The following is a 15582-nucleotide window of genomic DNA, read 5'->3' as shown; positions in this document are numbered from 1 at the left end:
GCACAAGGGCAGTCATGAAGACCATTTGGCCCAGGTGTCACTTTATCAAAGGGCCTTCAGATGGGGTTATTCTTCAGTGAGTGTGTGTGTGTGTGTGTGTGTGTGTCACTCCTCAGACAACTTTATAACTTACATCCCATAACCAGACCTCCCAGGCTGTAGAGCTCTATGAATGTTTATAATCTTGTGAAAAGTGTAATTATTCATCACTTCACTTTTATGGGTGTGAAAAGCATTATTGTGTTAAATTCGTTATCCCCATTTTTAACTTTTTAATACAATAGCCTTAGGAAGAAAGATAGGCCAACTACTCTCTCTACCTCTGCAAAAACCCTGAGAGCCTTTCAACCTGGAGGTGAAGGAGCACAAATCTGGGAGGATGTTTACTGAGCCCCTGTTCAGTTGCTCCCTCCCCAGATCTATTCCAGAACCTGGCACAGTGACCTCCATACATTCCTACTGATGCCTAAAAAGGCAGGCCTGTTAAGTACCAGCTGTATTGAAGCCGCTTCCCAGTTGAGAGTGGTACTCAACCGCAACTCCAGAGATTCAACAGATACACCCAGCCACACCCACAGGATGTGAGAGAAGGCAAACAGGCCTTGGGGACATGCCAACGGGGCGATAGGATCCAGGCCTGTTAATCTCCTCTAGACCAGCTGGTTTGCCCAGGCACATTTGTTTTTGTTTTTGTTTGTGGTGGTGGTTGTTGCTGTCATTTAATTTGCTTTTAAAAAGCAGCTTCTCTCTCTGCCCCAAGGCCTCTGAGGCACTGTCTACAAAAATGGGCTCTCCCTAGCTGGTAGGAGTTTGGACTAAAAGCCTTGGAAGAACATTTTGCAAGCTGTCCTTCCTTATAAGGTACACATTCTTTCACCAGTGACTGTCTTTTCCTGACTTCAGAGCACTTTCCCAGGTCTAACATATGCCCAAGAGGCAAGGAGCCAACTCTGTTGCCAGCCATCCCGTATTTTTGAGGCCCTCACAGTAACCACTGAGCACAGGGTTCCTGCCCAACAAAGGAAAGATAATTCACTAGGTGCTTGTTTCCACTCCACCTTGTTCGCCTTATCTCAATAAATTACAATATTTTACCAACCCACAGAGCAGGTTTTACAGATCAGAGACCTATAGTCATGGCTGCTAAGAGTAGGGTCTGTATCAGAATTTGCCTCTATCTAAAAAAAAAGAAAAGAAAAGGAAAAGAAAAAAAGTAGATAAAACAAGCCTTTCCCACCTGACGATCCCGTTTTTTGCCGTTGAGTGCCAGTTAGATGCCAAGTGTTTTTCCTTTCCTGGGCTTTTGCTCACTAAAGGGTTACATTCCCCAGTTCCCTCCCATTGAACTGGAAACTACAACTTCCAGCAGGCGACGTGGATAAGGAATGCTTCCTCTTATTGCACCTGCTAACGCCACCCTATGCTATTGCCAGGAAGCCCGGGCCAGCGTGTATAGGAATGATTTTGGCAAAGTTACTCCGTTTCACTTCCTGATTTGGTAAAGACTGTAATCACCTTTATTAAGGCAAAGCCGTGACCCCGTCCTCACACCCCTGATGTCAAAATGGAAAAAATATTCTGAGGCAGCGAGACTCACACTGACAAGGCTGGTGACAGCAAGAAGGAAGGGTAATTTATACTAGGAAACCTTAGATAATTACAAATGCGTCCGCTTTTCCAGAAACAAAGACTGAACTCAAGTCCGTCCACCCCCCACCCCCCACCCGCCATCAGTCTGAATCACTACTCACCAGCGGCGTTTCCTCTAAGGCCCACCTATCAAAGGTTTCAGAGAAATGACTTTGACTCTTCGCGCAACCCGAAGCACAGCCTCCTTAATTTCTTCCCCACCTCGCTGCTGCCTGGGTCCTGAAGTGTTTTGCTTTCAAAGGCCGCGTTTTAATTTGCCCGGCAGCCTGCCAATCAGACACTGGAGGACACTTCACTCAGACGAGTGGCTGGGAGGGGGGAATGGGCGGGACATCCCCTGTTATTGGCTGCGCAGCAAAGGCTTGGTTGAAGCGTAGGGTAGAGGTTTGGGAAGGCGGTGCCCCGCTGAAGCATTGTGTTCAACTGAAGAGGATCCCCTCTGCCGGCCACGGCAGGGCCTTGGAGCACACTCTGCTCCCGCTCTCCCGCTGTCCCCGAGAGCTCAGGTGGTGGGCCGCTTGCCAGGTGTCCTGCCTCCTTAACCTCAGAGCCACTGCCCAGACTTTGCTCCTGCTGGAGCCGCACCTCACGCTCTCACCACGATTCAAATCCTGTACATCCTTCAAGACCCGGTTTTCCCCAAGAGTTTCAGGGCCTGCCCTCCCGCAACACCTGTTGGTTGCACTATATACCAACACTCCCAGCATGTCCACAGCTCAGCAACACTTGAAAACTCCCAGTGAGCCTAGCTAGCAGTGAGGTTTCCCCGATGCACAGCTGTAATCATTCACACGAGCGTGGAACTTAACACTCTTTCACTTAACACGCATTTCATGTAAGATCCTTACAACCACCCTTTGTGTGAGACATTGAGCTCATCCCATTTTACCGATGAAGAAATGACATTTGGGGAGAGCCCTCAATGATGATAAAAGAGCTGGTTGTGGTAGAGAGAGCTCAGAGGGAACCTGATAACGGATCGAGCCTGGCAAATTGTGGCTGGTGTATTTTCCATAGCGTGGGTGGTAGGAGCTGCCTTTAGAGAGACGGGTCAGGGACAACTTATATGAAGATGTTTGGATTTCGTCCTGAGTTAAGGGGAAGCAGTAGGAGGGTTCTAAGCAGGGGAACGACAAGAGGACTGTGACTGCTCCGATCTTTGTAGAGGGACTCGTGGAACACTGCATGGTTGATTTTGTGCAGTTGCCCATGACTATGTTTCTTTTGTTATTTCAAACAGGGCTTGGTTAGTTCTCTTAGGTTTACTCCTTGAAGTAGGATTTCCTGGTGGACAAGGAGTTTTGAGGGGTCGCCTAGATAAGCCCCTATTAATTTTTCCCACCGGTCCTGAGGTAGTTGAGCTGAAGCCTAAAACTCTGGCAGCTTCCCTGCAGTTTTTAAAATATGTCTAGCGATTTGCCAATAACTTCTCGCTCTAAAGAAACAGAGGACACCATCGGCTGGAGTTACTCAAGCAGGTGGACTCTAGAATGTTAGGCCTGTGGTTGCCATAGCGACGGGGAAGCTGGGCCAGGCCAGACTCAGCCCAGGGGGACCCGATGAGGTAGGAGGCAGTTCCTGTCTGGGCACTGGTCCCCGGGTCATGGGAGGAAGACCTGGCGCACCCCATGGGACACCCACTGAGACCCCAGCCTCCAGGGTGCTTGTCGAGTTTTGGTGCTTACCAGGTGATGGCCTGAGGGTGGGAAGAAGCCACTGTTGGAGATGATCCTCCCTGGAATTGTGCCCTCAGAGTCCCTGCCTGAAAAGTGGTGATTATAACCGTAGCATGCCATCCCCACGGAGTTTCTGTGAGGGGCGTGGGCATCTGGCTCCCCTGCCTCAGCCCCTGCGTGTGTACAAATGTTTGGGTTGGGTAGGAAAAAAAAGGTTATGGGAAAAATAAGGCAGGGTCCTGGGCTAGAGAAAGAGAGAGTGGTGCTTCTTGAGAGTGGTCAAGAAAGTCGTCCCTAAGGTTTGGACAGAGACCCAGATGAATCTGCTCAATATAGTGAGGGGAACAATCTCCATGCAACAAGGAGGTACTGCAAGAGCTGAAGAGGCCCCTTGTGGAGAAGAGTCTAGGTAGGGAAATATGACAGCTGCCTTCAAAAGCTTGAAGAATACATAGTCCTATAGAACAGTGGCTTTCAAACTTTTTGACTGTGACCCATGGCTAGAAGTACATTTTTTATTGTGACCCAGTACACACACATACATAACAAACAAACTTAACAAAAAACTACAGGCTACGGCCTGCATTTTGAAAATCACCAGTGTGGAAGAAGAGCGAGATTTATTCTGAGCTGATTTCAAGGGTTGGAATTAGAAAGAGAGACTCTCTGATACAGATATGGACTTTCTTGCAATTAGAACTACCTAACAGTGAACTGCCTCAAGAATTTTCAAACTGAGTTCTAGAGAACCCCAACATTCTGTGAAAATTCAAGACAGCCTCAAATATTAAGAAAATGAAAAGGCAAGACTCAGTCTGAGAGCAAATATTTTCAAAACATATATAGGATAAAGGGCTTGTATCCAGAATATATTAAGAACTTTTACAACTTAACAATAAGATGACCTACTTGTTTAAAAAAGGGCAGAAGATTTGAACAGATGGGTAGTTCACCAAGGAAGGTAAAAAAATGACAAATAAGCACATGAAAATATACAAATTAAAGTGACAATGAGATACCACTATAGAACCACTAGAATGACTAAAATTAATAAAATTTACCAGACAAGTATTGGTGAGGATGTGTAGCAAATGGAACAAACCAACAATAACATGCAACGGCATGAAAGAATCTCAAAAGCACTGTGCTAAGTGAAAAAAGACCGATACAAAACAATATATACTGTATGATCACATATATATGACATTCTAGAAAAGGCAACTATTGTGACCAAAAGCAGAACAATGGGTGCCAGACACCAGGGTTGGGAGGGTATTGACTACAAAGAAACACAGGGAACTTTTGGGACTGATGGATATACATTCCCTCACTTACCACAGGTATTACGTTCTAGAACTCCCTCCCCCCACCCCGCGAAGTAGGAACTTTACATTTATTCTATACTCTTAAACCTACGTAACTTTAACAACATACATATACAGTACTGTAAAATCCCGCGATATAGTGAAAAATCCGCAATAAATAATTAAATATAATATTTTTTAAAATCCCGCAATACAGTGAGGCTGCGATAAGTGAACCGCGATATAGAGAGGGACTACTGTATTTATATCTTAATTGCGGTGATACTTAACACAATTTTAAACATTTGCCAAAATTTAGAATTGTACACATAGAATACTGAATTATATTGTATGTGAATTATCTCAATGAAGATAAATTTTTTTAAATTTATTATTTATTTGTTTATTTATTTTCTTTTTAGAGAGAGGGGAAAGGAGAAAGAGAGGGAGAGAAACATCACTGTGTGGTTGCCTCTCATTCGCGTCCCCAACTGGGGACCTGATGTGCAACCTGGTAATGTGCCCTGACTGGGAATCGAACCAGCGACACTTGGCTCACAGGCTGACTCTCAATCCACTGAGCCACAGCAGCCAGGGCTAATGAAGATAAATTTATAAAATGCAAGCCTTTGATAGCTCTGGAAGCAACATCAACCGTGAATACTTACAGAGCTCCTATTACAGGCCGTGGGTGCATTGTGCTTGCGACTTGAGGTCACATATTCTAGTAAATCTCAGCCTCTACCCGCAGGAATTTTTACTCTGTCTTTCAGAGAGAACAGAACTCAATCAATGTAATTAACAAAAAATGCAAAATGATATCTACAAATGTCATATTTTGCTGTTTTAGGTGCTTGGAAGAACATGTCGTAGAGTTTTTCATTAAACAAATGAAACACATCACAGAACTTTGCTAATAAGATGGACACCTCTACACAAAAAGACCAACAGCCTGGAAAAAAATATTCCAGAATTGTCAACAAAGTACAGAAAGGTCTAGTGAGTTTAATAAAAGGTGTCTTTGGGAGGGGAGCTTAAATTTTATATTTTTATCTAAATGTATCCATTTATACTCATAATTCTATATTTTATATTTACCAACAATTTACTATTTCCAGAGTTGTTTCATCCATTCATATAGATAGAGTTTCCCAACTGGTGTCATTTTTCTTCTGCCTGAAGGAATTCCTTTCACATTTCTTATAGTTCCAGTTTGCTGGTGACTAATTCTTTCCGCTTTTATATATATTTGTCTTTATTTTGCTTTTATTTTTGAACAGTATTTTACTGGGTACAGGATTCTAGCATGACAGGTATTTTTCTTCTCTTACCTTAAAGACGTTGTTTCCAACACTAATCTCCTGTCTCGTATTTGTTCCCTTTGTATGTAATATGTCTTTTTTTCCCTCTGCCTAATTTTAAGATATTATCTTTATCACTTTTTAAAAGCAATTTGATTATTTTATGTGTCATGGTGTGGTTTTAGTCATGTTTTATGTACTTGAGGTTCATTGACTTTCTTGGATCTGGGGGAGGGGCGTCTATAGTTTTTATCCAATATGGAATTTTTTCTTTTTTTTTCCTTAAAATAATTTTTTTTTCTCTCTCTCTCTCTCTCTCCTTTGGAGAGTCCAATTGCATATGTATTAGCCTCCTGGAAGTTCTCACATAGCTCACTGAGACTCTGTATTTTTTAATTATTTTTCTCTCTTTTATTTTGGGTAGTTTCTATTTCTATGTCTTCAAGTTTACTAGTCTTTTTTTCTCTGCAGTGTCTAGTCTTGTGTTAATCTCATCTAGTGTATTTTTAACCTCAGATATCTTAGTTTTCATCTATAAAAGTTTGATTTGGATCATTTTTATATTGTCCAAGTCTCTACTTAATATATGTTAATTTTTTTAAAGATTGTATTTATTTATTTATTTTGTAGAGAGAAGGGAAGAGGGAGGGAGAAAGAGAGGGAGAAAAATATCAATGTGTGGCTGCATCTTGTGCACCCCCAACTGGGGAACTGGCCCCACAACCCAGGCATGTGCCCTGACTGGGAATTGAACCAATGACCCCTTGGTTCACAGGCTGGCACTCAATCCACTGAGCCACACCAGCCAGGACTCATATAGAGTTATTATGGCGATTATAATATTCTTGTAATTCTCATCTGCATTATTTCTGAGTTGGTCTCAATGATTTTCTCCTTGTTATAAAGTGCATCTTCTCCCTTCTTTGCATGCTCATTACGTTTTTATTGAATGCCAGCCAGATATTTTGAATTGGTTCTATGTGTTTTTTGTAGTCTCGTTAATTTTTGTGCTTTATTCTGAGATACACTTTGATCTTTTGAAGTCTCACTCTTAAGCTTTCTTCTTTGGAAGAAGAAGCAGTATTTAATCTAGGGATAATTTCACCCTATTTCTGAGGCAAAACCCTTCTGTACAGTCTACTTTAGGTTCTATGAGTTAAGAGGTTTTCTACTCTGACTAGTGGGAACAAGAACTATTCCTGGCCCGGAGTATGCTTCAGGTATTATTCACCCTAATTCTTTCCACTGATTCTTTCCCTGGCTTGGGTTGTTTTCTCATATGCATGTGCTGATCAGTACTCATGACACTACTCAAGGGGACCCCAGCGTACCTCTTCAGAGCTCTTTCTCTGTGTCTCTCTCTTCTCTAGTTCTGTGTCCTGTGAGGCCTCACCATCTGGCCTTTCCTGGCTCCCGGATCAATTTCCTCAACTCCAGGCCGCCAGGCTCCGCCCCCAGTCCTCCTTCCTGTGCTGTGCCTGGAAATTTCTCCAGGGAGCAGTAAGCTGTGGGCAATCTCATTGCAAGCCTTAAATGTTTCCCGTTTCCAGATAGATGATGTCTGTGGGATCAATAGTGTGGACATTCTCCCATACGTGGGGAGTGGGAGGAGGGAAAAGGGGATTTCATGCATCGTTCACATCACTACCGAGATGTATAACATTGTAATTTGATTTCCTATAAATGATGCCCTTCTGCTTTTTAACCCCACATGTGCTCAAAGCAGAGAGCACAACGTGTCCTGTTTTGCACAGTGCCCTGAGAAACGAGGGAGCCCCACTCTGGGATTTTTCTGCCTCTCTGGATCTTTGCGGCGTTTTGCTGATGTGTGGCTCTGGTCCTGGGTTGAGTGATGGTTTTGTGTCCCCTTCCTGTTTGGCAAGAACACCTTCCCTGTCAGATCCTCCCTCTTCCCTGGGACGATTCACTTCCACTGTGTTACCAAGTCTCACTAGCTTAGGAGCTGAGGGGGGAAATCCCAACAAATCACTAAGAAAGAAAGAAAGTAAAGTGGAGAATACTTTTTTTAAAAAATAAATTTTCATGCTTCTCTCTTGCCAAAAGGCAAGTCTCTCTTCTATTCCATTTAAAATAAAATGTTAATATACAGCTCTGTGTTTTCTGCATTTGTCAATGCTTTGTGCTAATTTTTGTTTTATTTTTGTTGTTTAGGTTTTACTGCTGCATATCCAACACAGCCCTCCATTCCTTGTAAATATAAGTCTTCAATACTTCCAGAATCAGAAAAAAAAGGATTTAATAGTCAAGCCAAGAGATTTTATCATAAGACGGTAATGACATTGTCTTGGAGATTCTTTACTTTTAGTCTGGATTTAGTCTGTCACGGCACGCAGGCAAGCCTGGCTGGTGCGTCTGTCCCTGTGACCAGTAGAGGGCAGTATTATCCAAGGAGCCACAGCAGGCTCTCCAACTGTGCAGTCTGGTTTGTAAGCATGAGCTGAAACGGACTCAGTTTGCGGACTGGTTGCCAGAGGGCAGAGGGATTGGGGGACTGGGTGAAAAAGGTGATGAAAGGATTAAGAAGTACATATTGGCAGTTACGAAATCGTCACCAGGACGTAAAGTACAGCATAGGGAATATATTCAGTAATATTGCGATCACTTCGTACGGAGCCAGGAGGGTATGTATGTACTGGAACTATCAGGAAGTGGGAATGGGAGTGGGGGTGGATTTTATAAAGTATATGATTGTCTAACCCAGCGATTTTTAACCGGTATGCCACCAGAGGCACACTGGTGTGTTACAAGAATTTTAAAAACATGTAGTTACCCGACTAGTCAGGGGCACTGACCTCTTTTCCCTTAAGATTGTCAAATAAAATTACAACAGCCAACACGACAATAGTTGTTCAGTGTGAATCAAAATTATACTTATTTTTGTCATATTGGAAAAAATATATTTACTGATGTGCTGCAGAATTTTAGTAGTTTTAGTGTGCCGTGAGATAAAAAAAATTAGTTGAAAATTGCTGGTCTAACCTCTATGCTGTATACCTGAAACCAATGAAAAAGAAAGTAAAATAAATTTAAGATTTCAAAAAAAAAAGAATGGGCTGGAAAGATAGTAAATCTAGGGGAAACAACATGTCCAGACTTACGGTGCTATACTGAACCAGAAAAGAATTTTTTACGTGAGAAATGTATTTTAGAGGAGGTCAGGTGCATTCCAGGTGGTATGGCGGTATACAGAAATGTATTTTTAAATTATTATAGAACTAAAACATTCAAAAAAAATCCCAGAGATATAAGTAAAAGATAAAAATCTTTTCCTCTTTCTCCCCCAGCCTCTCTCCTTATAACATGAAAAGAAATAACAAGATTTTCTTCAAATAACATAAAAGGAAAAATAAAGTCTAATAAATTTAAAATGACCTTTGTGATGAGGGCCCCCTCTTTCCTTAGACTTCTTTTAACAATGTGTTATTACTGTTCCTGTGTTTCCTCCATTTTCACTCTTTCCCCCAAATATCTATGTCTTATTTCCTCTTTGACCTAGACGTTCTAATTAACTTCTGACAGTTCCTCACCTAACTGGGGGTTTCACCTGCTAAAGGCTCACGGATCGGACCTTCTCTTCTCTCACCAGCAGGGGGCTCAAACAACTCACAAAGGTTTTGAGTTTTTAAAATCTTCATTCCTTTATTCATTTAACCAAGACCTTTAGAATAACATTTTTTTTGGATTAATCACCATCTCAGTTACCTTTTACCGCATTCTAAAAATGCTTTTCATTGTACTACCTTGCCAAGATGGTGAAGAGGGAGCGAGGAGATGTAGGTTCTGAATGAATGAAGTCAGGGGGGAGTGGAGGGGCCTTGCAAGCCCCTTTGCCCCTTGCCTGTTCCTTCCGTGTAAACAAGAATGCTGAACTATGGAACACTTAAGTTCCTTCCACTTCTGGTATTTTAGGATTGTAAGAAAGGAAATAATAAAGACTATCGTGTGTGTATGTATACACACTCTCACATATACTCACATACATTTTTTTAATTACTTGGAGGTTTTCCCCAAACATGAAAATATTTGCCTAGAAATTTCTCTCTTCTCTCTGTAGTCTCTCTATGTTTTAATTGTCCGTCTGTCTGTCTCTTTTTTTGTCTGGTTTCCCATTTGTTAATTTAACAGTAACATATTGTCCATCACTAGGATATTTGCAGTCCAGCCTCCAATAAAAATAATAGCAGCCACCATCTACTGAACCCTACTATGGGTGAAATCATTTTTAGACCACATCTCTAATCCTCAGAACAATGCTAAAGGGAAGGGTTTATTATCTTAACAGAAGAGGAAACCGAGGCTTAAGGAAGTTAAATGACCCACCCAAGGCCACACAACGCAGGGTTTGGCACAGAAGAGGCTCTACATAAATATTTGCTGAATCAGTTGAAAGATTTAGACCTCAAACCCAGGTCTAGCTCATTCCGAAGCCTCATGCTCTTTCCACACACGGCACCACACCTCACTTTGTGGCTGGCAAAGCCATAAATTTGATCTATGAAAGCTGGAGAGCATGTTTCTGAAAAGGACTTAGCAGAACAGACCAAGCTCCAGATAGGGGAAGACATCCACAAGGCTCCATTCCACATGGTCTAGAGCTAAAGACGCAAATACAGAAATAGATCGGACGGGCTTTTGAAGTTAGCATTTTAAATTACCATTGGCTTTAAGAAAATTTCTGTCGAAGGAACCAAGCTGACAGCCAGCCAAAGGTAAAGGTAGTGCCAAATATAGAGAGGAATAGCTCAGAAATTCAATTTGTATGTTTCAAATGTGGTCACATTGGTTTAACAACACAAAAACTTAAACCTAAGTATGTGAAAGTATGTGGTAAATAAGTATAAAATTTTGCGGAAAGGGCAAGGAATCCATAGATCAGGTTCCTTGTGTTCCATTACTAGCTGTGTGCCTTTAGTCAACTGACTTTTCTGGGCTTCAGTTTTCTCATCTGAAACATAAAATTTGGATTGTATAATCTTATTAGGTCCTTTGAGCTATAAAAACAGGAAAATAAATGGCCTTATTCTATGCTCATTGTTCTCATTTTTCCTGAGGGAACTGGGCATTGAAAAGTTAAGGATCTTATTTAGCATCACCCAATAATTTAGTGAAGCAATGCGAATTAAAAACAGATTTTAAAACTCCAGTGCACACCGCCCTTCTTCAAACATCACTCGCACACACCCTGTGTCTGATCTCATAACTTGGTTGTGGCCTCAAATGAATTCCGTGACCCACTTAGCGCATCTAACATTGGTGCCCTTTGAAACGTGCACTTACCTTATCAGCCGGACTCGGTAGGAAATGCCAGGGCCTTGCTGCCCAGATCACTTCCCCATAAGAATCCGACTTCTGGGTGTAAGAAGTTCTTCATGGAGCCCGGTGTCTGGACTGGCAGTTCTGGCTGCTGGAAGTGAAGTCTGCTTGCTGAGCAGTTTACAGTTATTTACAGGTGTGCTGGCGACTCTCGCACATGAAGAGACATGTCTAATCTGGGACGGAGTGTGGCCCAGGAGCCCGATGGACATTTTTTTCCCCCATGTCCCCATTTCTGTCCCCTTCTTACCCTGGATTGTGGTTACTATTTCCCAAGCTGTGTAACACTAAGGACACCCACTTAATGTCTTCACATCTTGGTTTCCTCATCTTAATAATAAGGATGTTATCATAGGTGGGCCCTATCCAGGGATTACTGTTCCATGATTCAAAACCTTATCGATCCCTCCAGGCTCAAATAAGTGAGCAGTGGTAGGAAATGGGCACCGTATCCTCTGGATGGGCATAATTTAAAAATCCATGTTAATTTCATACATAGCTTGACAGTAAACCTAACCTCAAAAATAGTAAGCAGGCCAGTGTTTAATCTGTGGTGAAATTATACAATGTTATTACTGTTCACTTATTAACTTGATAAGGCACCGAACCGGGGGTATTTTACATGTCAGGGGTATTTAAATGAAAACAAGCTCACTTTCATAGACCACCACATTCAAGGGGATAATTACCCCAAGTGTGCACTCAGTTGCTTGTGTGAACCAGAGTAGGGTCTGCCTGACCTCCTTCCTCTGGAAGCCTGGCTTCTCTACATCAGCCATGGCTCCCTTCCTAAGGGGTCTGCAGGACACACTTCTGGGAACCACAACCCCTGGCTGGCACTCACAGCGTGCCAAACTCCCTTCAAACACCTTTGCAGTTATTAATTCATTTAATCCCTATAACAGCCCTGTGGGCTAAACCCCACCGTTATCCCCACTTTTTAGATAATGACCCTGAGACAGAGAAGAGTTAAGTAACTTGTGCAGCCGGGGTCCAGGCAGAGTGAGGACGAACCCAGGCAGCAGCAGCTCCTGGTCCCCAGACACTGTACCCTGACGTCTCCCCTGGGTGGAAGCAAGCACATCCTCCCCTGAACTCCCAAAGCCAGTCTTATGCCCCTGACCGCCTCTACTTGGCCTGATGGTAACGGGTGTGCACATCTTATCTCCACCCGAAAGTATGAATTGGACCGAATCTATGAAATCGGGACTAGAAAACCCAGGCTGTGTGCAGGTGTCCATGGCTCCAGGCTATGGGGAATTAAGCCCTCCCATAACCTCTGGAGATCTCGGGGGTGAGGAAGTAAATGCTTGCTCCCTCTTTTCCCCTCCTCCTCCTCACCCCTGTCTAAACCTGTCCCAAGGTCAAGTGAATGGAAGTCGGTGTCTCACCCTTGGCACATGCAGAGGCTGCCAGTTTGGGACCTGAATCTGTTAGATGAGCTCTCAAAGTGCATTTTAACCGAATGTCACCCCGATGTGTATTTGGTGGGAGATGGGAGCACACCGACCTGTCATCCCTTGCTCGGTCCCAGTCTGAAGGTCTGTAACCAGCCAGGGAAGGTCCTGGTCCGCTGAGACCGTTGTGGGCGATGCAAAGAGGAGAGATGGTGCTGGCAATGGCCGTGCACACGGCGCTGCTGTAACTGCTCTCCACGCGTCGACTCCTTTAATCGTCACACTGAGAGGCAGGCACAGGAGGCTGCAGGCTTAGCACCTGGCGCTCGGCTTGCTGTAGAGCTCCACAGGCGATCAGTAGGGCTCAGAGAAATAGTTCTCATCCCCTCTCCCTCCCCATGCCCAGTTTGGTTTGCCTATTTGGTTCTTTGTCCCCCGGGGGAGTCTTGGCAGAGAACCTCGGGGGGTGGCTAAGTTCACACCAGGGGCAAGCTGAACTCATGTTCTCTGGGGCTGTGCTCTGAGAGGCCTCAATTCATCCGAGTCACGCGACATCGGGTCCATGGACTGTTACCCCACAGCTGAAAGGTCTGAATTTTTAGTGCCCTCCCAGAGAGCCCGTCTAACAGCTGCAGGAGAAAGCTTGGATTCTCTGCAGCTGGACATTTCCCTTCAAGCAGCTCAGAAGCCTACCTGGGTGTCACGTGAAGCTAGCAAGTGATGTGCTGGTAAACCAGCTCTCCCCTCCACCAAGAAAAGCTCTGATTTTTTTTTTTTTTTTAAAGATTTAATTTGTTTATTTTTAGAGACAGAGGAAGGGATGGAGAAGGGGAGGGAGAGAAACATTGACTGGTTACCTCTTGCACGTTCCCCCAACCAGGGACCTGGCCCACAACCCAGGCATGTGCCCTCACTGGGACTCGAACCGGCGACCTTTTGGTTTGCAGGCTGGTGCTCAATCCACTGAGCCAAATCAGCCAGGGCAAAAAGCTCTGATTTTTATAGCATTTGCCAATTTCTGTAGTGTAAATATTCCCACTTCTGAATTGTTAGCAGTAGCCCTCACAGGCTGCCGCTGACTGCTGCCTAAAGGACTCACCTTGGACGTCCCTTAAGAGCAAACAGGCAGCAATTTCCTCTCCAGGCAGAGAGGGACACTCCTCTTCGTATTTGGCCTGGACTCAAACCAGTCTGCGATGTGCCGGAATTAAAATGTGATTGAGGTTCCAGGAGGGTTGCAGATTTAGCGAAATGAAAGTACGGGGTTCCTAGTTCATTTAGAATTTCAGATAAATAACAGAGAACTATTTTACTATAAATATGTCCCAAATAGTGCATGGGACATACTTATACTAAAACAGCTTTTTTGTCATTTATCTGAAATTCACATTTAAGTGGGCCGCCTTGCAGGTCTTGTATTTTATCTGGCCACCCTAGCTCCTCAGACACTGTAGGTGTCCAGAAAATTCTTCAGAGCTGATGGCCATGTTGAAAGTGTGGCAACAGACTGGGAGGTAGAGATGTGTATCTTCACTGTTCACTCTTTAAACCTAGAAGAGAACAAAACAAAACAAAAACAAATAAAAATAAACCTAGAAGAGTAACAGTCACGTTTCCTGCTTTAGCTTTCCCTTGGTTCAGGGACTATGAGAGCTAACAGGCACCCAGACATTTAGTCCAACATCTTTGATTTACAAATGGGGAAATTTAGGTCTAGAGAGGTGCCTGGCTCAAGACCACCTAGCTAGTAGCAGCCCTGGGAACAAGAATTCCTGATTCATATCCCAGTGAAAAGTTTTCTTTTATCCTACACGTTTAGTAGTGAAAAGTAGACTCTGTACTCAGACTGCCCGGGTTCAAATTCTGACTGATATTTACTGGCTCTGGGACCTTGAGCCTTATCTCTTTTGGCCGGCACATAGTGACCACCGAATAAATAAATGCTGGCCCTGTACACAGCCCCCCCTAGGAAAAACTCTTCCTTGTTTCCCTGTAGCCCCTCAAATCTGCACCCACTTGACCTGGAGGGCTCATGCACCTGGTTGCGCCACGTCTTTCACGACCTGCCTTCCTCTGCCTGGCAGTCAGTCACCCTCTGTCCACCCGGGCTCATCATCACCTACAAGACAGGAGTCAGTTCCCCTGCCCCCACCCGCAAGGCTGAAAGGATTCACTGCATTTAAAATTTGGCACAGAAGAACCTGTCAGTAGCATGGATGACCTGATCTTGTACATTAACTCATAATCACACATTGCTCAGGCCAGAATGGAAAGTCCTTAAAGGCCCTGATGATACCTTAAGCTTTCTCCCCGAGGAAGGCAGTAGGGATGGTGGAGACAGCAGAATGAGCCTGAGTGGCAGAGATGGAGAGAACGAGCTCTGGAGTTGTCATTGACAGCTGTGGACCCAATGTGTCTCGGCCTCATTCTTCTTAAAATGGACCTGGTAACAGCCCCATGGCAAGGGACTGGTATACACCCTGCGCTTAGCGCTGAATTCAGGCACGGCCACTCATCGCAGGCGGACCTTAGGCAGATTCATCTCCGCGTACTGCAGTGTCCCCATCTATTAAGAGAGGGCAGTAATCCCTTCCGCATCGGAGGGTTAAATGAGACAACCTTTGAAAAGCTCCTGGCACCAAGCAGGCACCCCGTCAGCCCTCGAGACAGAGGAGCATCCTTATCATTTCATGTTTCTTGCTCGGCCAAATTCTGTCAACATCTACTTCCTTCTCCCTGGTGACTAGGATGGGAAATGAGACGCAAGTCCCATCAACGACGGCAGCAGAAATAAGCTCAGAATCAAACTTTTGTTTATTCCTCTCTAACGTGCCTGCATCATTTAGCACCTGAGCCCCATGCACCTGCCTCCTTTTGTCTGAGAGTTAGAAACGGTCTTGTTTGGGATGAAGGCTGTTTT

General features: G+C 44.0%; 1 protein-coding gene across 1 annotated transcript in view; it reads left to right on the top strand.

The window, feature by feature from the left end:
- The first annotated feature begins 5551 nt into the window (after positions 1–5551).
- Positions 5552–15582, top strand: part of STPG1 (sperm tail PG-rich repeat containing 1) — a 34950-nt gene continuing 24919 nt past the window's right edge. Inside the window, exons 1-2 of the mRNA XM_090271490.1 lie at positions 5552–5624; positions 8104–8222. Coding sequence (XP_090127616.1) covers positions 5552–5624; positions 8104–8222 — 192 coding nt within the window. The remainder of the gene's footprint in view (positions 5625–8103; positions 8223–15582) is intronic.

This window comes from Furipterus horrens, unplaced genomic scaffold, assembly GCF_987537825.1.
Source record: "Furipterus horrens unplaced genomic scaffold, mFurHor1.1.pri manual_scaffold_3, whole genome shotgun sequence".
In the NCBI taxonomy this organism is placed as follows: Eukaryota; Metazoa; Chordata; class Mammalia; order Chiroptera; family Furipteridae; genus Furipterus; species Furipterus horrens.
Note: the sequence above shows the minus strand (reverse complement) of the source record. Positions and strands in the feature narration are given on the sequence as shown.